The sequence below is a fragment of the Ambystoma mexicanum genome, chromosome 10 (assembly GCF_040938575.1).
Source record: "Ambystoma mexicanum isolate Mex_15411 chromosome 10, UKY_AmexF1_1, whole genome shotgun sequence".
Lineage (NCBI taxonomy): Eukaryota > Metazoa > Chordata > Amphibia > Caudata > Ambystomatidae > Ambystoma > Ambystoma mexicanum.
In genome coordinates this window covers 1,493,562,435-1,493,586,395 of record NC_090932.1, presented here as the reverse complement: position 1 = coordinate 1,493,586,395, position 23,961 = coordinate 1,493,562,435, and the positions used below count along the sequence as shown (strand labels likewise).

Here is a 23,961-nt window from a genome sequence, read left to right as displayed (position 1 = left end):
GCTGCTGCACTTGGCTGCGGCGGAGCCAATGAGGTTCAGGAAGATCCCCAACCTTCTGTCTCGACAGGAGGGTATCATCTGGCATCACGACCCGGACAGCCTCAAGTTGACGGCCTGGCTCCTGACTTCGCCGAATTTGGCCAGCTAACGATTCCGGAGGAGTGTCGTATTCTGCAAGCGGCAAGAGCACCTTCCACAAACACTTCATACTCGTACAAATGGAGGAGTTTCTGTCAGTGGTGTGGGGATCAACCAGGTTTGGATCCGCAGTTGATTATGCCGGAACAGCTCCTTCCATACTTGCTGTTCTTAGCTCAAAAGGGCTTATCGGTGTCGTCGATAAAAGTACACCTGGCCGCCATCTCCAGGTTTACACGTCAACGACATTCCGCACCATTATTCAGCGACCGCCTGATTAAGCACTTCCTTAAAGGGTTGTTAAGGAGCTTCCCTCCCGAGAAGAGATTTCCTCCAGTGTGGAGCCTCAATCTGGTGTTAGCGTCTCTTATGAAACCTCCTTTTGAACCAATGTCATCGTCGTCTCTAAAGTTTTTGTCCTGGAAATTGGCCTTCCTAGTGGCCATCACTTCAGTCCGACGTATTTCGGAAATCCAAGCTCTAATGGTAGACCCACCATACTTAAGATTTTTTTAAGAACAAGGTGGTCCTGGCCACTAACCCACAGTTCATACCGAAGGCGCCTTCAGTGTTCCATAAACATTCCTCTATTGTCTTACCTACATTTTTTCCAGAGCCATGCTCGGGAGCGGAGCGCACGTTACACACATTAGACATGAAGAGGGCTCTCAAGTTTTATCTTCATCGCACGCAACCTTTCAGGGAAACGAGGCATTTGTTCGTGGCCTATGGTCTGGGTGCTAAAGGCAAAGCCATTTCAAAGCAAGGACTGTCAAGATGGGTATCGTCTACCATTTCGTACTGCCATTCCAAGGCTGGGAAGCCTCTTTTGCGACGCCCAAGAGCTCATTCCACTAGAGCGGCGGCTTTGTCGACGGCGCTGTGGTCTGGAGTCCCTCTGGGGGACATCTGCATGGCGGCTACCTGGGCGGCTACACACACTTTTACCCGCCATTACTGCCTGTCACAACAACATGCCGAAGATACTCGGATGGGACAGGCGGTGCTTCGACACCTATTCCAATAAGGTAAGCCCCAGTTGAGGGGTTACTTCTGGTTGCAATTATGATTGAATATTGTTCGTTCTCTATGTTAACTATTGCCGATGGGTACACGACCATAGAGAACTGGCATTGTGAGGAAAGTATGTGAGTTTGCATGCACGCCTCCTCTCTTTGGGATGGTACTGCTATGTAATCTATTCTAAGCATGTGAATCCATGAAAGATCCAATGCTGGAGAAGGGGAATAGTTTCTTACCTGTAACTCCATTTCTCCAGCATTGGTATCTTTCATGGTTTCACATGCGCCCGCCTGCCTCCCCTGGCCATGCAAACTGGTTCCCCCACTACTTTAGGGGGCCGAAATCTGAGGGAGCGCGGGGGCGGGTCCTGTATTTATATCATGGCGTCCTGACGGCGCGGGCACGCATGATACAAAACGAGGTGGATAGGACGCATAAGCGTCGAAAAAGTTTTCCTACGGGAAAGGGTCTATATAATGTACCGGGGATTCCCAGCCTGACGACGGGGAATATTCTAAGCATGTGAATCCATGAAAGATACCAATGCTGGAGAAATGGAGTTACAGGTAAGAAACTATTCCCTTATCATGCGGATGTTACGACTAGGCTATACTGTCAACTTCGAAAAATCACATCTGTCTTCCTCCCAGAGATTGGTATTTTTTGGGCGCAGAATTCCAAACTCAGTCAGGCCTGGTGAAGCCTTCCGTCAAGAGTTCAAAAACTGGAGTGGGGAGTCGGAACGAGAGTGGCGGTCAGAAAGTACATGTGGTCGTTGGGAGCCATGGCGTCATGTATTCCGCTGGTGAAGAACTGTCTCTTCATGAGGCCAGTGAAAGAGTTTCTGGCGGACTAGGGGGGGGGGCTCAAAGTCGAGGGGTATGGTCAGACAAGGTGGTGGTCAACAGCGACTTACAGGAAGCTCTTCGATGGTGGCAGCTCTCGTACAATCTGACTCGGAGTGCCGTTGCTGGAGCCCGAATTTCAAGCTACAATTGTGACGGATGCCTCTCAGACAGGGTGGGGAGTGCATCTGGGGACTTTCCAGGTTCAAGGTCTGTGGTCTCCAGTCGAATTGAGTCTTCACATGAACGTACTGGATCTGAGAGCGGTTTATTGAGCTCAAGTTGTTTTTGCCGAGCATACGCGGCTCTGTGGTGAGAGTGTTGACGGACAATACAACCACAGTGTTTTTACCTCAGGAATCAAGGGGGCACCCATTCCAGGGTACTCTCTCTCTCGAGAGAGGCTCAGGAACTATGGCATTGGGGCCCTGGAACAAAACATCAATATTGTGGCGTTTCATCTGCTGGAGGTGATGAACGTGCAGGTGGACTCTCTCAACAGAGAAATTAACCAACTCCACGAGTGGCAGCTGAAGGAACAGCAGGTGTCGAGCATTTTCTGAAAATGGGGTCGTCCTTCATTGGATCTTTTCCGCCACTCGAGAGAACAGAAAGTGCAAGGGGTTTGCCAGCAGATGACCTCAGCCAGGTTCGCTGGGGGATGCGTTCTCATTCCTGTGGACGGGCAGGTTCGCGTATGCATTCCCTCCATTTCCACTCATTCAGCGGACCCTCCAGTGGATTCAGAAATGCCCATGCTGTGTGATTCTGGTGGCCCCGTACTGGGCCAGGCAGCCGTGGTTCTCAGACCTACTCCATCTATCGGTAGCAGAACCAGTATGGTTACAAGTGACGCCGGACCTTCTGTTTCAAGACAAGGTTGCAGTTTGGCACCACGACCCGGGCTCTCTCAGCCCGACACTGTCTCCTGGACATTCATAGTGACTGTCGCTGCATTTTGGAGGCGGCTAGAGCTCTATCCACAAATGTTTCCTATGCATGTAAATGGAAAAGGTTTTGTGTGTGGTGTAAGGATCAGCCTGGGATGGACCCTTTAAGCATTTCATCAGAGCAAATTCTACCCTACTTGTTGCACTTGGCAAAGAAAGGTTTGGCGTTCTCCATAGGTACACCTGGCGGCCATTTCTAGATTCACTCGGAAGAGGCATGCTAACCCTCTGTTCAGTGATCGTCTGGTTAAACATTTTCGAAGAGGATTGTTTTGGACTTTTCCTCCAGCCAAGAAATTCCCTCCTGGTTGGATCCTCAATCTGGTGCTGTCGGGTCTGATGAAAGCCCTGTTTGAACCTATGTCGTTGACGCCCCTGCAGTTCTTGTCGTGGAAAGTGGCGTTTTTAGTGGCCATTACTTCGGCAAGAAGAATATCTGTGTTGCAAGCCCTAGTGATTGATCCTCTGTACTTACATTTCTTCAAAGACAAGGTGGTGTTGGCTACTAACCCGCACTTTATTCCAAAGGTGCCAGCTACTTTTCATGAACTCTTTTATTGCGCTGCCATCATTCTTCGCTTCTGCTTACTCATCAACGGAAAAGGCGCTTCATATGCTGGATGTAAAAAAAACATTGACATTATCTGAGTCGTACTCGGGAGTTCAGACATTGAAGACAACGGTTTGTGGCTTATGGACCCTCAGTCAAGGGAAGAGCAATCTCTAAACAAGGACTGTCTCACTGGGTCTCCTCGGCTATTTCCTCTGTCACTCTACGGCGGCAAAGCCTTTGGAGAGGCGCTCGAAGGCGCACTCGACTAGATCCACCGCGTCATCCGCGCCATTATGGTCGGGGATTCCGCTGATGGACATCTGCCAGGCGGCCTCCTGGTCAGTGCCGCATACATTTACACGGCATCCTTGCCTGGAAAAGCAGCATGGTGCAGATGTACAGATGGGACGTGCAGTCCTGCAACACCTGTTTAAGTAAGGTAAGCCCCCATAGCCTTGGGGAATCTGTTTCAATGTTACCACTGCTAATGTCTTTGCTGGTCTGTGTTGCTTTCCTAATGTATTGGTTTGCATTACACGCCCCATGCCTGATGACTACTGCTATGTAATCTATTCAAAGCATGTGAATCCATGAAAGATCCAATGCTGGAGAAGGGAGTAGTTTCTTACCTGTAACTCCATTACGCCAACGTTGGTAACTTTCATGGATTCACATGCGCCCGCCGGCCTCCCTTGCATGCAAACCTAGTTGGTGCCTCTATTTTGGAGGTTAAAATATGAGAAGCCGCGGGGGCAGGTTTATTTATACCCTACGTCCTATTGGGTGGTACCTTAGTGTCCTATCGACATCCTTTTGGGGCGCTTAAGTGTCGAAATTTTCCAAGGGAAAACGCTATTTTAAAAAGACTGAGGTTCCCAGCCTGACGGGGAATATTCAAAGCATGTGAATCCAACGCTGGAGAAATGGAGTTACAGGTAAGCAACTACTCCCTTCTGTTGCACTGGCTACTGGGGCTGTTTATATGTATTTTATTATTAGTGTTGTGTGATCATATTACCTGTGTGTAGTCATTCTCATAGTGTTGTTTGGGACATACATGTAGTATTTTTAGAACAACTTGTCAAAGGATAATCCTTGATTGCTCATGGTCTGGACTAATTGTGAACCCTTTACCAGACTCACCCTTCCTGAAACTTGGCCTTGACGGTTCTCCATGCTACCTGGACTTTTTTGGCTACAGCTCCCAGAGTGTTCCATGTTCGCCAACTAGGTTGGCATCTTGCACATCTGTCCACCAGGCCAGAGTGTAGAAATCTAGTCTAACATGGCTTAACCCAAGGTTCGAGTCGGGATGTCACTCCAGCGTCTGGAGTCTGGTCCCAGTGTCAAGCAGGTAGTTTGAGCCAGCAGGTGGCGGACCACCAAGGGCACAATGTAATTTTTGACCAGGCTCAAGATGCAGGCACTTGTTCAAAGTTTTGCAGGAGTTCCAGAAAGTAGCACTGGCGGGATCCCTTGCATCTAGCACTGCTTCGACAGCAGTCTGACCGCTTTTTCAAGGCTGCAGAATTTGGGTCCTTAGCAGATCTGGTCCTCCAGGTGCTAGAAGACCCATTCCAGCGGCATGTAGACTTAGTGAGTCCTTTGAGGGTCTGCTCCCTCCCCCTGGGAGATTCTGATACGGGATGGCAGGTCCAGTCAACAGCAAATGTCACACCCCTGCCCCTCATTGTGCCCTGGATTTGGCTAGGGGGGGTCAGAGCTTGGCTCTGCTTTGGACTGCTCCTGTCTCCACTGCAGTGGTTGAGGGCTTTGGAAAGTGAAGATCTCCCAAAAGAAGTCCAATGGATCCTTCTCTGGTGTTCCAGAGTGAATCAAAGTGATGCGAGATGCCTTATAAATGTAAACGTCCACAGCTGATTGGGCAAAAGCTAACATCCGTTAGCGGCCCAAGCCCTGCTCTTCTGACCTCATAGCCTGGGTGTTTTGTGCTAAAGGAAGTGGAGTGGACAGGAAGGAAAAATATGGCCGGATCTTCCTTCATCCGTACAGAGCTCCCACCTCTTAATCCCTGCCCTCCTTACCTTCTCAGTAGTTTCAAAAGCCCTTTGAAATGCAGCACCCTGGTCTGATGCCAAGCCTTTTGTGAATGGGTGTGCTATTTTATTCACGTTTCCAGGCCTGCTTTCACTGAAGTGGGTGTCTTCTGGGAAGGGTGTTGCCTACCCTTACAAAATAACAGAGCTAACCCCCTGTTAGGCACGATTGTATGCAGTACCCTGTGGGAGACTGCACCAGCCTCGTCCTCTTGGCAATAGTTAACCAACCTTTGGTATAAGCATGCACTACACAAGTTGGTAGAGTGACTCAAGAGGGGACAATGTGAGCTGTAGGATTAAAACATAGTTTCACAGTGACAAGTATCCAAAAAACGTTTACATTCAAGGTTTCTTGATTAAAAAATGATTTATTATTTTAAGTCGCTTTTAAAATGAGCCGTCTTTAGAAGGGAGCAAAGATGTAACACTTAAATATACTTCCAAATACACTTTGTTTCAATATATCAGTAGATGCCCTTTTGGGATGTCATACAGTCACTTCCTACACCATGAGGTGACTTCAATAACTAGGACACTGTGGACATTGATATATCACTGGTACATTTAGAGCAATACCGAGTTTGGTGTAAAAAACGAAAAGGTTATGGAAGGAAACAATGGTTAACTTGCTTCTCAAACGGGTAAGCACTTTTGAACCCCCACAATGCACTGTAAATAAGCCCTTCCCAGCTATACAAGTAAAGAATGTGTAACTTTTTGGAGGGACAGATCAAAACACAGTCAGAGGTTAGAGTTTTTCTGGGAGCCAGGACAGCCAATGCCAATTGAGCAAAGTCTAGGGGAGCTGAGGCACTTCTTGAAGTTAAGTAAAAAGTCTTGCACAATGTTAGTTTTTTTTTGTTGGTGCAAAAGAAATCACTGTTGGGCCACAAGCTGGGAGGCTTGTGAAGGGCAAAGCTGCATGCAAATCTGCAAAAGGCAGCAGATGCAGGTCTCAACTGAGAGCTAGCAAGCTACACAACAAGGTAAGTACCCCTTAGTTTACAGTACCTTGCGTCTGAAGAAATTGGTTTCAGCTGGCTTCTTTTCCTGTTGTAGTATGGCAGATCCTGTTGTTCCTGGGCCTCAGTCGTGGGGACAAGAGGGAGGACGTCTGGGGACTCCTGCACTAACTATTCCAAGGTCGGCGGCAGCAATGAACACAGTTCAGATCAGCAGCACTTCGCGGTTTCAGCTTCTCGCGAATAGCTCCGCCGTAGTTCTCAATACCTTCTGGGCTTTACTTGCTTCTGGGGTCCAGCACTCGGTTGAGGTGGCTCAGGCTTGTTTAGTCCTGCTTCAACAGTCCGAAGGATCTTCCTGGAGCTCGGGTCTGACTTAAAAACAATGCACTCGAATCTGATGTTCCTGTCCCCTGGCACTCTGTTCCTGCAACATCAATGGAAGTACTGCCAGTAGAGGATTTCCAGTCTGGTTCGTCTTGGGGTAGATTGGTCCCACCAACCCAAGGGGATAAGTTGTCCTTTGCAGGGCTTCTCTAGTCTAGGGGAATTCAGAGCTTCGGCACTGCAGCTGGGCTTCACCGGGCAAACCAACGGTCCAGGAGCTGCAGCAAGCTTCTCTTCAAAGTTCTTCTTCAAATTCCTTTGTCCAGTGGTCGACTCTGCCTTCTTTGCTAAAGACCTCGCCTTTTTATGCAAGTCTATCCTATTTGCAGTTTAGCTGTCAGTCACTCAGCAGGGTGACTGTCCTCAAAGGACAGCCAGCCAATCACCTTTGGGTGCATTCCTGTAACTAAGGAGTCTAAGCACAGGGAGTTTCGAGAACCTCCCTCGCTTCCTGCCCTGCTAGGCACGCTGGGCCAGAGGTGGGCTTCACCAGTGAATCTGCCCAAAGTCAAAACGAACAAGGGACCAAACCAGGTTTGGCGCGCAGAGTAACTCTCAAGAATGACCTTTCCAACAAGAAATGCAGCCATTTTGACAAAATGGGCAACCATGGGTGCTACACTGCAACTACAACTGCAGCACGCGGTAAAAACACACAATGGCAGGAAAAGTAAAGCACTGCCACCAGCCATTAATTGTAGAAAGGGTAACATAAAAATGTTACATGAGAAGATGGACAAAGGGGATACTAAGTAACCCCTCCAGCACCCTATGGTAAGATAGTGTGTGCTGGATCTAAAAATATACAAATGTAAGTAAAGTCAATTTCACTTAACTGCTCTTGGAAGCAGTTTATCCAAGAGAAGGTATTTAAACCTTTAGAAAATCCAAAGGACTCCCCTGTGCCTCTGCACTGAAGGTGCTGTGTGTCACAATGTAAAAAGATGGAGTGTTTCAGACTACAAAACCAAAAGAAACAGAGTTCAAATCAACGAAAAATGCATGACTGGGGAAAAAGGTCTCAATCTCTCCAGGGTAAAAATTAAGTCCGCGTCCAGCAAAGGAGCTGGGGTTCTCTAAGGTAGGAAGGGAATTAGCACATTTCTGAGAATTCTCCCTAACATCCCCCAATCCTAAGTAGTGCAAGGTCCAGCCTGCTTGAGGAGAATACACTTCCTTCCACAGAGGAGCACAGCCTCACAGGGCTGACACGCGTGATATGAAATTGATGTGGCTGTAATTGAGAATACCATCCACCAAACCTATAACTCTGGCTTGGCTTATTTTGAAAGATTATTTTACCACCAGGTGGTAGACACACAAAGGGTTTTGGGACAGAGTTGCGCATCTTAAATGCAGTCCCTACGCTGCAGAGACGTTGCAGTTGTCAAATGGCCACGTGTGACCTCTGTGCCACTGTTGGAGCAGGTGCTGCAAATCAGACTACTGATTAGCAGATTACCCGTTCATAGATGGAATTAACCACATCATTTTATTGATTTTGTTAAAATGAAATGCCAGGGTACCTGCACCATTCCCAAATTGTAGTTTGTCACAGCAGTAAAATGCATGCGTAGAAAATTAAAACACAGTAGAAAAATATCAGATGCTGCCAGCTTAATCTTGGCACATTGTTTCCTAGTCAGTGTAGCTTTGTTGCTAAAATTGCAAATTCTTAACATTGGGTCTGGCATGGATTCACATGCTCATGAATATTCCGTCGTCAGGCTGGGAATCCTAGGTAAAAAACTGTTTCAGTTTTGTTTCTAAACTGTCTTTCTCTTATAAACTAATCACTGAGCTCTGTGTCGTACGGCACCCAGCCAATTGCTGCCCTCCACATAAGCCCCTCTTCTGGCAGCCGTCTTCAGATTTTTACAGCACGTTCAAGTGTTGGGAGTTCTCGTGCTTTGCTCTTCAAGCTTTTTGCTGCGTTTTTTTGTTTTTTGAGAGTTAAACCTCTTTTTTTCGGTCAATCAAGCCCCTGTGCTTCATTGATCATCTTTCCGACTAACGGGGACCTGTTTCGTTTTTTTCATGCGCCCCTCAAGGGTTGTTTTTGTTGATTGTTCTTCTTGGAGGTTTCCAGAAGATTCTTCAGGCCTACACCGCATGGATCATATCGAACGAGAAGGACATCGCTTCCCTTGTCAAACTGTGCGCTGACTGCGATTTGCGGAATGTGTGTATGGTCAAGAGTTCCCAGTGCCTGTACTGCTTGCACACAACCCATAAGGAGGATTGTGAGTTTTGCTGTGGCTTTTGCCCAAGGCCTCTACCCCGCTTGCCACCCATGGTCATGCCTCTCCCTGATCCGGCTAAGGTGAGCGGGTTGCTAAGTCCTTTGAGGGTGGCCCACCCATGGGGGCCCAACACAGGGCCAAGCACGGTGAGGCTGCTTCCGTCGGGGTCGCCGCTTGTGCGGGTAACTTGACTGTCAGGTTGTGATAGTCATCTGCATCGGTCTCCAGCCCACCACTCTGGATCGTCATCCAAGAGGAAGTCCACTCCCCCAGCTAAATTGAGGGTGAATCCGGAGAAGGCCAGGCAGGGTGCAGTGTGTGACCCACCTGCGACGGAGAGGGCCAGTTTTGACAAGGGTGTCGGAGAAGGCCAAGCAGGACAAGGTGTCTGACACAGCCTGGAAGGACAAGGCCAAACGTGACGAGGTAACCAGCCTTTCTGTGAAGGCCCAAGTGCACCAGGCGGAAGCATCACCCCCCCTCGATGTAGTGGTGACTTTGCTTTCGATGGCCGTAGGAGCGGACCCTCAAGGTGCCCCAGCGATGGCCAGGGTGTCTCTTCCTCCCAGGAGGGAGGCTTCGAGCAGGCCCGTTGAGAACCCCAGAGAAGAGGATGCCGGACCTCCGTCTGAGACCGACCCCTCTGGACCCGAAGAAGGGGTGGGGGGGTGTGGGGGGCCTCCAAGGTACAGACATTTCTTCAGCTGATGAGGTTGAAACAACTTCTGTGCCCACTGTCCTGGAGGGCGACTGCGACGAGGGAAATGCTGGAGACTCATCCCTTGGCAGGGGAGACAGCGACAGGGTCTCTCATCCTGCGACTCTTGTACCGGCCGCCCCGTTGACACCAGGGGAACCGCCAGCCAAGAAGACAAGGCACCCTGCGCCTCCATGCCACCCATCGCCTGCCCCCCCAACCGAGACCGAATCCTACACGGCGACTACAGGCACGAATGGCGATGGCGGGATGGGGGACCTCCAGTCGCCTCCGCCCAGGGCTTCTCTGCCGGATCAAGTAGGATCCTTCCACGCAATGATTGCCCGATCATCAGTGCCTTTTCAGCTCACACCAGAGGAAAAGAAGGAAGGCATCTTGTACCAGCGCTGCGAGGCGAAGAGGAAGACAATCCTTTTGGTACCGCTCCTCAGCGATGTTTGGGATGCAAGGGCTGACTCTACTGAAGAACCCCGCTACAGCACCAGCAAAGAGACCAGTTGAAGAAGTACCGGGTGCTGGACTCTGCGCCCAAGTGCTTACCGTCTCAACCTTCGCCGGACTCTGATCTCGGCGGCCGCCAGGAAGAAGTCATCTGGCTCGGCTTCCTCCTCTTCCTCCACCTCTCTGGACAACGAGGTGAAGAAGTTGGATCTGATGGGTAGGAAGGTTATCTACTCAGCGGCGATGACTCTCCAGGCTGCCAACGCCCTTGCAATTGTGGCCAGATACGACTGAGCTTTGGTTTAAGCTGGCCCAGCTACTGGACTTCCTCCCCAATGACTAGCGCGTTGAGGCCTTGGCGATCCTTCAAGAAGGAGAGATGGCATTCACATCATAGTGGCCCTGGACATCGCAGACACTTGTTTCTGCCAGATAGGAAATGGAGTCAAGGCCACCAACTTTAGACATGAGGTCCAGGCAAGGGTTTTGGACATGGCCTTTGACGGGGACAACCTGTTCAGGAAGGCTGTGGATGAATCCCTTCAGGCCATCAAGACTGACACAGAGATGGCTCGTGCCCTAGGCACCCTACAGCAACGACTGTCCTTTCGTCCCTTAGGAAAGTCTATCTGCTCTTCAAAAGGGCTTCCTCCTACCGCCAGCCCTCCCATGCCTCGACCCAGGAAGGCAACAGGGGTTGCGTCAAGGCCTTCGGGGGCGGGCGTCGTTGGGGACCGTAAGGCAGCATGTTGACCTCCAAACAAGTGAGAACTGGCCAGGATGTCGGCCCCTACCTCAGTGGGAGTCCGGCGGGGCAACTTCGTCCGTGTGTGGGAGACCATCTCCACCGACAGATGGGTGCTGGACGCTCTCGCCCCCGGACACACCTTAGAATTTCAACGAAAGTGTCCGCTAATACCACCGGTGGCCTGGCTGGAAAACCACATCCCTCAGCTGCTGCTGGAAGTTCTGGCCATGTTACGAAAGGGGGCGATACAGCTGGTTCCACGGCGACTCCGTGGCTCTAGAGTATACTCAAGGTACTTCCTCGTAAGAAAAGACCGGGGGCCCATTCTCGACATAACGACGGCTCAACAAATACATCAAGTCCCAGAGGTTCCTCATGGTCACCCTGCAGCATCTGCTGAGCCAGCTGGAGGAGGGGGGCTTTGTCATTGGATCTGGAGGATGCGTACTTCCACATCCCCATACACAAAGAACATCGCAATTGTCTGCGCTTCGTTGTTCAAGGGAAGCTTTATTAGTTAAAGTCCCTTCCATTCAGGCTGAAGTCTGCGCCCAATGTCTTCACCAAGTGCTTGGCGCCAGAGGCGGCCCATCTGCGACTGCAAGGGATCCACGTTTACCCCTACCTGGATGGTAGGCCTCATCCGGGCCAAGTCAAGGGACACCGCTGTCGAACACATGGAGCGGCCAGTCTGTCTGCTGGCGGATCTGGGTTCTTGGTGAACTATGCAAAGTCCTGCTTAACGACGCAGGACGCTCTGTTCCTGGGATTCAAGCTCAACACAGTGTTGTGCCTGGCATCACCATCGGTGTAAAGGATATCTGCCATCTTGGGCACGGTGCAACAGCTGTTGGCACTGAAGATTGCCTCAGTGAGTGCCATCAAGTTGCTGCTGGGCATGATGTTGTTGTACATCCACCTGATTCGGCTCTTCCAGTTACGGGTGCAGGTCTACAGGTGTTGCTCGACGCCCGCTGGGTCCAGGTGTCCGGAAGCTTCCTGGACAGGATTGCGCTGGACAAGCGATCAGATGGTCGGGGGGCGTGCTCTCCAATATCATCAGAGGCATGGATTTCCATAGCCCCCCGTACCAGGAGACGATCATGAAGGATGCGTCTCTGAAAGGTTGGATAGCCCACACCGGCTGCCTTCACGCCAGAGGACTGTGGCTGCCGGAAGAGAAGACGCTACACATAAACGTACTGGAACTATGGGCAGTGTTTTAGGCCCTCAAGTAGTTTATGCTGTTCCTCAAGGGCAAGGTGGAGAGGGTCTTTACAGACAATACCACCACACTGTTTTTCATCTGGAAACACAGGGGCATCGGGAGGCGCAGGACTTGTGGCACTGGGCCTTCGGCCAGGGGATGTTCCTCATTCCATTTCATCTGGCAGGAGTAAAGAGCACAGTCGCAGACGCTATCAGCAGGGAGCTACGCTCTTGCCACGAGTGGGGGCTTCGGCAAGACCAAGTGGACCACCTTTTTGACAAATGCAGTAATCCCAGTTCGATCCGTTTGTGGCGACGAACACCAAAAGCCGGAGGTTCGCCAGCAGGTTTCCCCAGCCGGGGAGCATGGGCGACGCTTTCTTTCCCCTGAGACAGCCTGTTTCTTATGCATTCCCTCTGTTGCTTCTTGGAGTCCTCAATCAACTCAGACGGTGCCAGTGCAGAATGATCCTTGTCGCACCAGCGTGGCCGAGGCAGATCTGGTACCCGGACCTTCTCAGCATGTCGGCGTCCCCTCCAGTCAAGCTGCCAGTGGTCACGGAGCTTATCGCCAGGGAAGGAGGCGCAATTCTGCACCACGAGCCAGGATCGCTGAACCTGAAGGCCTGGCGCCTGCAGCATTAGAATTCGGGGGTTATGATCGTTCAGCGGACTGCAAGGAAGTACTCGCCAAGGCCTGGGCGTCCTCTACTTTGAAATGCTACAGTCTCAAATGGAAGAGATTCGCAATTTGGTGCCGTTCCCAGAAGATCAATCCTCTGATGGTCAAGGCCCCTCAAGTACTTAAATATTTGTTGTCATTGGTTAAATCTGGGCTGGCGCACGCCTTCATAAAGGTTCATCTGGCGGCTACCTCCCGCTACACCATATCCCCAGGACAATCCTCCTTGTGGTCCCACCGGTTAGTCAAGGAATTCCTCAAGGGACTATTAAGTTTGTTCCCGTTGGTGAAGGCTCCAGCCCTGGTGTGGTTGCTCAATGTGGCACTGACTAGGCTCATGGGCGCACCGTTCGAACCTATGCAGTCTGTCCCACTCAGGTTTGTCGTGGAAGACTGCTTTCCTCACACCCATCACCTCTGCACGATGTGTGGGTGAGATCCAGGCTCTATCCTATAAACCACCTTACTTTCCACGAGACGAGGGTGGTGCTGCAGACGCACCCCTCTTTCATGCCCAGGGTTCCGTCGGACTTTCATCTAAACAAACCCTTGGTGTTGCCTGTTTTTTTCCCTCCCGGCACCTTCGTCACCAGCTGAAAATACTTTGCACTTGCTGGATGTGGCTAGAGCGCTGATGTTTTATGTGGCCCGCACAAAGAGTTTCCGTGAAACTTATCAGCTTTTTGTGCAATTTGGTCCTGTGCACCACGGGAAGGCCCTGTCCAAGACTTACATTTCCAGGTGGCTCTCCGGCTGTATCACCCACTGTCACTGGTTGGCAAACCGACGATTGCTTGGCAGTCCGAGAGCCCATTCCACCAGGGCGATTGCTGCTCCTACAGCATTTGTCTGGTGTGCCCCTGCTGGACATCTACAGGGCTGCTATGTGGAGGTCTAGGCACACCTTCACGAGATTCTACTGCGTGGATAGGGATTCCAGGGGTGGAGTCCAGAGTCAGCCAAGCAGTGCTGTGCAACCTGTTCGCTTGAAGGTGAGCCTGGTGGGGAGGTAAGAGATTGCTTCTGTTGAGCCTTGCCACCCCCCCGTGTTTGTGCATGTTTACTGCTATGTATTCTTTATTCATGAGCATGTGAATCCATGCCAGACTCCATGGTGGAGAAGGAACAGGTTTCTTACCTGTAACTGTTGTTCTCCAGCATGGGTCTGGCATGGATTCACATGCGAAACCTCCCGCCTGCGGCTCTTCTATTGGTCCTACTGCAACTTAAGTGTTACAAATCTGAAGATGGCTGCCAGAGGGAGGGGCTTAGGTTGAGGGCAGTCATTGGCTGGGGGCAGTATGACCCATTGCTCAGTGATTGGTTTATAGGAGAAAGACTAGAAATGAAACTGATCTTTTCTTTTACAGAGGATTCCCAGCCTGATGGGGAATATTCATGAGCATGTGAACCCATGCCAGACCCATGCTGGGGTACAACAGTTACAAGTAAGTAACTTGTTCCATATCTTACCCATACTTCACTTTACGGCAAAGTGTGCAGATTTCCATGTACATGAAGGGAAACCAAGTCTCCCAGTACTGATAGTCTTGTGGACTAATCTGTTTCCCCATAGAAGTAAGCAAACAAACAAGGGAAGTTAAAGCCCTCAGCTTTACCTTCCTCCAAATAATCAGATCAGAGAGAAACCTATACCAAAAAAAGTATCTCCCATAGATGCCTATGCTAGGAAAGCAGTGAAAAGTAATCTTTAACACTTTTTTTCTTTTTGTATTATCAGTACTTATTTGATCAGATAGTCCTATATGTGTGACTTTATTAAGTATTTATTTTAATTATAACTATATGGCGTGTTTGCTAGGATTTCATAGAGTTTGGTTAAGTGTCTGGTGTGGACCAATTGTGCCTTTGTGTCAGCCTACTAACCCCACCTGCGAGTTTAGCCTTGTAGCTCTATCCACATTACTTACTTTGAGAGCGGTTTGCTTCCCTTTTCTTGTCTGGCGTCATCTTTCCCCTGGGGTGAGTAATTGTAACAGAGGGTGGTACAAAAACTGCCTTACAACTTGGTAAGATAATGCCTGCTCCTGACACTTGGGCTGGTGTGAGTCATCTCAAATGTTAGACTGTATGTGCGAGTGCACTATTACCTTAAACCCTTAAGGTGATTTAAAATAATGCTGCCCAAGAAATCAGCATAACATTACAGCTATGTTCATATTTTAAAAAATGCATTTCTAATTGTTTGATTTCTTTCACCAGCAGCCGGTGGAGGGACGGCCCTCAATGTTGCTGCCCTGTTAGCCTCTGGAACACAAGTCACGCCTCAAATAGCAATGGCTGCCCAAATGGCAGCACTTCAAGCAAAGGCTTTGGCAGAGACTGGGATAGCGGTGCCCAGTTATTACAACCCAGCAGCAGTGAACCCCATGAGATTTGCAGAGCAAGAAAAGAAGCGGAAAATGCTTTGGCAAGGCAAAAAAGAAGGGGTAAGAATTTTTATGCATTGCTTTCGCTGCATTGTCTGAATAACTATTAAGATGTAATGTACTGTGCTAATGAATTTTCAGAATCCACCCTGTGACAGATTCTGAGCAGCCATCCTATTCTGATGATCAGGCAAACCCTAATGTCTACCTACATTTTAACTGGGTATTGTGACTGAACGGGAAGACTTTGACTTAGGAGGGTGGGAGAGTGGTGAAGGGTTCAGTTAAGCACACACATAGCACTCTCAATAACGTGCCTTCTCACCCCTCATACTAGTACAAACAAAGTTGCAATCATTACATTGAACTAGGCACAGTTAAGAGATATAACTCCTTTTCCTTTGTTAGGTAAGGTTTTCATTGCAATGATAAATCCTCCTGACCTGTCAACCCTCCCAGAACCTTTTGCTTTACCGATGGATTCTTTTCCCCTGTACCTCAATGGTACACTCAAATCCTCTTGCTCTTTCTATGGGTGAAATTTTTAAGACTCTTAGTCATAGTGCCTTTTTCATTTTATCCTCTTTGACCACTTCTGGCATAAATTGCCTATTGTTGCTGGGTTGCCCCTTGGTACACAAGGGGGTTGTCCTGATCACTGTATTTTCGTGGTCTGCTTACTAATTACTGTAGTCCCAAAATTTGTTCTGTCATATAACACACATTTAAATAATACAGACAAAATTTGAAACCAGGTACAGCTTTCATTTATTTAGCTGTTCATGCATTTTGTAGTCATGCATTTAAGTTTTTTGCATAGATTTTTCATATACAACTGAATGAGAAAACACAATTTCATTAATACAAAGATAATTTGTGCTTTAGAATTTTTGTGTGAAACCACCACCTATAGTGACAAGTGATAGTTAGAGATACATAGTACAACCAGATCAAGAAAGCCAAGTCATAATTGGTTGTTTTTCTAGCCAGGCTAGAGGGTGACCTAACACATGGTCCCCTTGGGCTCCCCTTTTAACTTTCCCTGACTAACCTTGTCAGAACTACAGTTCCCAAGGATGGAAAGGATAGTTTATCCTCTCTAAACTATTTTTTGGTGAGACCAGTATTAGGCAAAATTGCATGTAGTACCCTCTGGGACCACCACATACAATTAGGACTACAAGTGTAAGTCAAACCAACCTTTGGTATAAGTCTGTACCACACAGTCTGTGGTAGCAAGCTGAGCAGCCAGGCTGATCTCAAGAGGGAATGTGAACAGTACAAGTTACACACAGGTCTTTCAATCACAGTGGTTCAAGTAGACACTTATACTCACGGTTTCTTGGTAAACACACTTATTAATTTATTACACAATCATTTAGAAAACATTTCACTAGAAGGAGGCAACTTAATATTATAAACCAATACACTTCAATACAAAACTAAGATTTTGAGACAGTTTGAGCTCCCCTGAAGTAGGAGCAAAATAGCAGTTTAGTAACTTAGAAGTGGGCAAAAAGGACAAGGTAAGTAGAATAGATCACGTATACTTGTTAGTGCAAATAGTTTCAGTTCACTAGAAGAGTTCAATTCAAGTCAATAGGCCGAGGCCAAAGTCAATGGGCTAGTGTTTTGGATAGGAACGAGCGGTTCTGGTATCAAACGGTAAAGTCTTTGCGAAAGTTCTCAGAAGTAATTTAATTTAGGCGAAAAAGGATCATATGTTGGGTCACAAGCTGATTAGGCCTGCAAGTTGGGAAAGTTTCACAAACTTTCACTGCGAGAGTGGTGTTCTCTCAATTGGGTTGCCACAGTACTTTTGTATGCAGAATCAAACGTAGCTGAAGTCATTGGTTCCTGGAAGTTCCTGCAGATATCACTGTTCCTGAGCCTGTCGTTGGGGACAAGAGGGAGGACGTCGGGGGATTCCTCTAAAAAAGCAACTAAGATGGAGTCACTTCGGTTCCAGTAGCTGTAGATTCAAGCACACAAGCTGGTGTCCCTCTGCCTGGTTAATCCTAACCAGCCTTGAGAATGGTATCCAGGTGGCTTACGAGTTAATTGGTCCTACCAACTCAAAGCAAGAAGTCGTCCTTGAAGGGGCTACTCTGTCGAGATGAACTTGGCAATTCGGACCTGAGGCAGTGCTTCACCGGGCAAACCAACGGTCCAGGAGTTGCAGCAGCTGTCCTCTTCCAGCTCTTCTTCGGTTCTTTCGTTCCAGTGGTTGACTCTGCTTTCCAGTCCAAGAGACTCGCCTTTTAAGTTCTCTAAAACTCCATAATCAAAGAACACACGTGTAAAATGCATATCAAAACACATGAGTGGGGAAAAAAGGCTCACACTCTTTCCAGGTAAAAAAAAAATCAAGTCCTCAGAAATCCAGCAAAGTTGCTGGGGGTCTCTAAGGTGAAGGAAATTAGCACATTTATAAGAATTCTCCCTAACACTCACCTTATGTGGAGTGCTGGGGAGAGCCAATGTATCCTCTCGTCTCATTCTAATTAACACATCTGTTACAGGGACAACAGTCCTAAAAGGACTGCCAACCCCACAAGCTTGAATATTGCAAGTGTAAGGGTGTCCCCAATTACGCTCACACCAGATTAAATGCACCCCTCTAGGGAAATGAGGCCAAGTCTATCTTTTAAGAATAACTTTAATCTTACAAAATGAGGATGGTAGCAAAGGACTCTGCTGCCTGAACGTTCTTCTCCTGTCCCTCCGTTCCTTTCTCCTGCCACAGTGGGCCCACACAGGAGTTTATATAGTCCGTTCTTGCTGTAGTAGCGTCACTGGTTACGGGCTACGGCTTCATCCCAATCCATCCTCCTTCCATAAAAGGGTTGCTCCAAGGCCTTCGTTTCTTCATTGTAAGCAGTTTCTGTCAGAACATGCTGCTCTACATTTTGCTACCTTATAGAGAAACACACTGCAGCTCTGCAGACTTTTTTTTACAAACCTTGAGGCCTAGCCCCAGGAAAACCTAAACCTTATAAACAATTTTCATGAATTCTATCCATATTCCACTCATTCTACTCATGTTATCTGAGACCTGTAGGTTCCCCTGTGCCCTTAATACTCTTAATATGTCTAATTTCTGCATTTTGTTGTACAGAACATACAAATCCCATTTTTTTTAGCCTGCATGGACAGTAGACGGCTGGTGCGTCGCGTGTGCTCTGCCAGTGCTAGCGAACACCACAGAAGCCTGTCGTTCATATTTAGCACAAGGCACATTGAGTTTTGCATCTACCTTACTAAGATTTTACAATGCATAGGATCTTGACATAACACATGTATCCAGCTAATAGATAGTTGTGCTTTATATTTAAATAATAGCTGCCTTCTTCAGTTCCTGCCCATGTCTGTGTATGTGAATATATCTGCATGAGAGCCTTACCAGTGCCCCTCCTGCCCCCCTGGTCCCTTATAGCGCCTAAAAGAAGTCTTGCCTAATTCTAAAGCCATTGAGGGTGCAGGAGGACTCTAGTTCCTTCCTAACACAAGTCTGTCCGATTGACTGGGTTTCTGCATAGAAGTCCGATCCTCGAAGCTGAAGACGTAGTCAACCGCTCGAGCTGAATTTGAAGAGGAAGATGAAGAAAAAGCAGCAAGGCGATTTTCGGGGACCGGAGAGCCGGCTGTGTAATTGCAGCCTGCAGTAGCCCTTTCTTTCATTGACCTGTGAACTACGAAAATGATGATCCAGAGCCTGGTGAAGTCCACTGGACCCAAGACCAGCATTTTGAGCCATCCCACATCGTGCTGTGACCTTGCAGGACTGCAATACCCTAATACCTCGAGCCATCAGTTGGTGCACGGTCTTCCAAATCTTGCTGAAACTTTGTGGGCAGCCTGCTGGACCTCCAGAGATGTGATTCCAGTCCTTGAAGTCCCCTCACTAGAGTTATGAACCAGATCAGCGACACAAATCAAATCCGTCATATTCAGTCTTCTAGCTCCTGAAAAGGGCGTCCAAACCGGAGCCGTATCCAGCCGTGAAAACAAACCTTTGCCTCGACCCTTCCCAGTTGATCCTTGCTGCAAAAGCCCTTCCAGGGTCCTATCTTTGGTCTTCATGATACATTCGGCAACCAGGCTTTTGGCTGCAGATCCTAAAGCCTTCTTGCTGCAACTCTTCTTCCGTGCAAGGTACTGTGTTGGCTGGGGTATTTACTTACCTTAAGCCTGTCTGATTTCTGTAAAGCTTTGGGGTGTGCTTTTGATTGGGAGTCCTCTCATCCAGTGCACCCAGGCCCCTGCTAGAATCCTCCTGGGGTGTCTTTTCTGAAGTCCCTGGACCTTAACTAACTTCAAAGTGAACTGCTTACTTGTTTAAACAGTCCTCCACAGGAACCCTGGCTTTTGCCTGCAACAGAAGCCTATCTCACCCTGCATGCAGCTGACTCCTAGACCACTAGGGTCCCTATTCTACCTCTCAATGGACTCATGCAATGGAATAGGGAAGGGCTGGATAAGTAAAGTATTCTGTCTGGAAAAGTATAACGAGTGTTTAAAAGTAAGTATTTGTGAAAGTTGGTTGGTAACTGTAACTCAGAGTGAACAGTTACAAAAGTTCTTAATTAGCTTGTGTGTTATGTCACTGTTAGGGATAATTCTCAGAAATGTGCTAATTCCCTTCTACCTTAGAGACCCCCAGCTCTTTTGCTGGACTTCAGGACATTTTGTAACCTGGAGAGAGTGAGCCCTTTTTCTCACCCTCTCATGTAATTGTATTGTGATTTGGACTGTGTTTCTATTGGTTATGGAGTCTGACAAACTCCATAGGCATCATTTTATTGCATTGTGACACATAGCACCTTCAGTGCCACAGGGAAGTCTTTCAGATTTCCCAAAGTTTAAATACCTTTAAACTACTGTTTCCAAGAGCAGAGCAGTGAAATTGACTTACTGACATTTTGTAACTTTCTAGACCAGCACACACTATCTTACAATAGGGCGCTGGAGGGGTTACTTAGTATCTCCTTTGTCTAGTTTCTCATGTAAAATTTGTTACCCTTTCTACAGTCAATGGCTGGTGGCAGTGGCCCTCCGGCTGCAGTATGTCTGGCAGGGGCAAGAAGTGCGGGAGGTGCCCAAAACTCTGTGCCCAAAACTCTGTGCTCAATCTCCTTGGTTACAGGAATGCACCCAAAGGTGATTGGCCGGCTGGCTGTCCGGCAAGGACAGCCACCCTGCTGTGTGATTGACAGCTGGGCTGGAATGAATGGGAGAAACCTGCATAAAAGCCAAGGCTTTTTGTCTTGGAAGGCAGTCGACCACTGGACGAAGGAATCCGAAGAAGAACTTGGAAGAGACGCCTGCTGCAACTCCTGCACCGTTGATTTGCCCGGTGAAGCCTTGTTGATGTGAATGATACTAGGGTGATGTGAATGATGCACAAGGTCAATGGAATAGGACGTGGTGATGTAGTATGGCATAGGACTTTTGGTGATAAGGAATAGATAGAATAGATTGGATTTCAGGTGATGTGTTAAGGCGTAGATTGGATAAGTGGGGGGGGGGGATTTGTATTGAAATTGTCACATTTCTCTTTCTACTTTTTATAATGGAAAGGGAACCTTGGCATGTAAGACTGATTTTGTATATTTTCTCACTGTCTTTTGTGGTCAGAAGGAAGGAAAAAGTGTGTGTGTGTGTGTGTTCTCTCGCCAAGTGTAAAGTGGGTTAATCTGTATTTTTTGTTAAAAAAACCTGAAGCATAGCAGTAGGGTTTAAGTCGAGCATTAGGGACGCTCACAACATTATGGAGGAAAAAAACTCCAATAAAACGCATGCATAGGTTTCTGCCACTGTATTGTGACAGAATAAATAAACAATGGATAGTAGAAACAAAGGAAGGGGGAGCGCCCTGCTCCTGGCCAGAGCAGGGCTCCCATAACAAAACATGCTAGAAAAAATGTTCATCTTTGTAGCAGCAAAATATGAAGGGAACAAGTCCCAAAAAAGAGAAGAGATTCTAGATCTCTGGCAATCAGTTGAAGATATGGAAGATCAAGAAGGTGAAAAAAATCCAATTTAAGGGGATGTACCCCATAACGCTTAAACCTGCAGTAGGGTATAAAAACCCAGTCTATAAGCCTCCAGAGGTAGAGAGTGTGTCAACAGGATTAGCAACTGGGAGGCGGGGGGTGGCGGATGGGGGGACTCAAGAACTTTTGCACCTCCATTATAACCCATCCACAAGCTCTAATATGCCTGTAGCATTGGTGTACCCAGAGGGTCCACGAGTAGACGTAGACAACAAGTTAAGAGCATTGCGGGAAAGGTTGGTCAGGTTACAAGAACCTGAAGAAGTATCAACAGAAATAAGGGTACCGGTATAGAAAACGGGGGATTGGTAGTCAGATTTTTTTTTGTTTAGATTCAACCCTGGGGCAATAAGAAATGTTTGTGTTGAAAAGATTGATGGGCAGAGGGTATGGACGGTCCTTAGACAAGAAGTAGAACAAGCAAGGGAAAATGGAGGGGAAGATCAAGGTGGTAGAAATAATGAAGAGGCAGGGCAAGGTGATAAAAAAGACGAAGTGGCGAGAAACCCGTCCCTGCCACAAGAGGCAGTTAGGAGGGACAGACCAAGAAATAGACCACATTTAATCATGTTCATTCAAGATCAGAAGAATATTAAAGTTATAAAAGAAAACAGATATGCAGATGCCTCCAATACATAATGAAGTAGGCATAACGCAGTATGTGCCATGGACACAAATAATTTGACTAAAGCTCACCCCCAGTTTATAGACGGAGCTAGTAAATGGATCTATGAATATGAAAAACAAACAGCAGGGGTAGCCTTGGCACTAGGAGACTTAAAGAGCTTACTGGTCACCCTAGTTGGGGACCAGGCTGGTGACATATGGGCAAGGGCTGTGGTAAGTCTTGCAGATAATGAACATGATGGAGCAGCCTTTGATGAGCTAAGGGCAAGGGTATGGGCTGCCCTACGAAGAATGTACCCAGATACCCCTGACTTTAATTCTTTAATACAGTGCACAATGGGTGGTGATGAGGACCCAGTTAGGTTTACGTTACAGGAAATGTGGAGAGTTTAGACAGTAAAATTGTTCTAGTTTATTGTAATGAGGGTACTACCAAAAGAGGTCCAGAAGGCACTGGATAAAATTGTGGGAATTGAAGCCAGAGGGTGGGCAGAAGTACAAAGTATAATAGTCCACAATTCTAAGAGAATCAAGGAGCGGGACAGGGAGACAGCCCGGAAGCAGCAAACGGACAAGGCAAAACTAGTGGAAAAGAAACTAAATTAGGTTGTCGTTCAAGCACCAGTGACGGCACTGGCTCAGGGGAAGAAGACAGGAGATACTCAACAAATTGTGAACGCCACAACTGCGGCACTATGGGGTGAAGGAGGACGAGGTAGGACAATGGTGCGGGGTGAGGGGGGGGCAGTACCCCAACCCACAGTTGCAGTATGAAGGAGCACCAAGGGGAAGAGGAGGATTTCGAAGAACAAAAGGCTTTGGGAGCATAGGGCATTCGGAATATCACAGTGCTGGTATTGCAGGAAATGGGGGCATTTCGTAAGGGAGTGCATGAACAGGCCTGGGATGAGATTTTATTATGGGCCATCACCTTCAGGGCAGGGATTCCAAGGGCCTCAAGGAAGGAGAGGACAGCAATTTGGCGTGGTGGTCAAAATGAGTTCCCTTTTGGGGCTGACGGGCAAGGGAAATATGGGCAACAACTAGGGTGAGGGAACACAGTTCAAAAGAATGGCAGGGAGAACAGGTGCCCCATTCCAAGGAGTTACAATGATGGGGTCGGCCCTTTTGATCAAGAACTTACAGGGGTGCCACTTAAATAAATTGGGGTACCCCTGATCACGCTCATACCAGAGTAAATGCACCCCTGTTAGGGAGAATTCTCATAAATGTGCTAATTCCCTACACCTCAGAGACCCCCAGCAACTTTGCTGGATTTTTGAGGACTTCATTTTTTACCTGGAAAGTGTGAGCCTTTTTTCCCCACTCTCGTGTTTTGATGTGTTTTACACTTGTGTATTTTGATTATGGAGTTTTAGAGAACTCCATAAGCATCATCTTCTCATGTGTTACACAGCACCCTCAGTGTAGTGACACAGGGATGTCTTTTAGACTTCCCAAAGGTTTAAATGCCTTCTCTGGGATAAACTACTGTTTCCCAGAAAATGAAAAGTGAAATTGACTTTACTAGTCTTTCCAAAATCATAGACGCAGCACAGACCATCTTACAATGGAGTGCTGGAGGATTTACATAGTATCCACTGTGTCTTAATACTCATGTAGCGGTCAAAGGCTACCCTTTACTATTGAAAAGGCTGATGGCAGTGGTTTTACAACGAACTACCATGATTTTTCCTGACCGTGAACACCGGTAGCTAAAAATAACCGGAGCCATGTTTTTCAATATGGCGCCTTAAGCCCCTTTTTGAAACAGGTCCCGGTCTTCTGTTTTTGCTGTTTCATTTTGGAAAGGTCCTTCTCGTGTTTGTCTCTGCGCACCAAACCATGTTTGGTCCCTTTGTTCGTGTGCCTTTGGCGGGCTTCGGGAGTGAAGACTGCCTCTGGTGTCTTGAGTGTCTGGGGTGGGTA

At 47.9% G+C, this 23,961-nt stretch overlaps 1 protein-coding gene across 4 annotated transcripts in view; it reads left to right on the top strand.

Annotated features, from left to right (window-relative positions):
- Positions 1–23,961, top strand: part of RSRC2 (arginine and serine rich coiled-coil 2) — a 373,088-nt gene that overhangs the window by 273,357 nt on the left and 75,770 nt on the right. For 3 of the 4 annotated variants that reach the window (XM_069619623.1, XM_069619625.1, XM_069619626.1), the window contains one exon: positions 15,183–15,409. In XM_069619623.1, coding sequence (XP_069475724.1) covers positions 15,183–15,409 — 227 coding nt within the window. The remainder of the gene's footprint in view (positions 1–15,182; positions 15,410–23,961) is intronic. The other variant, XM_069619624.1, reaches the window with a different exon arrangement.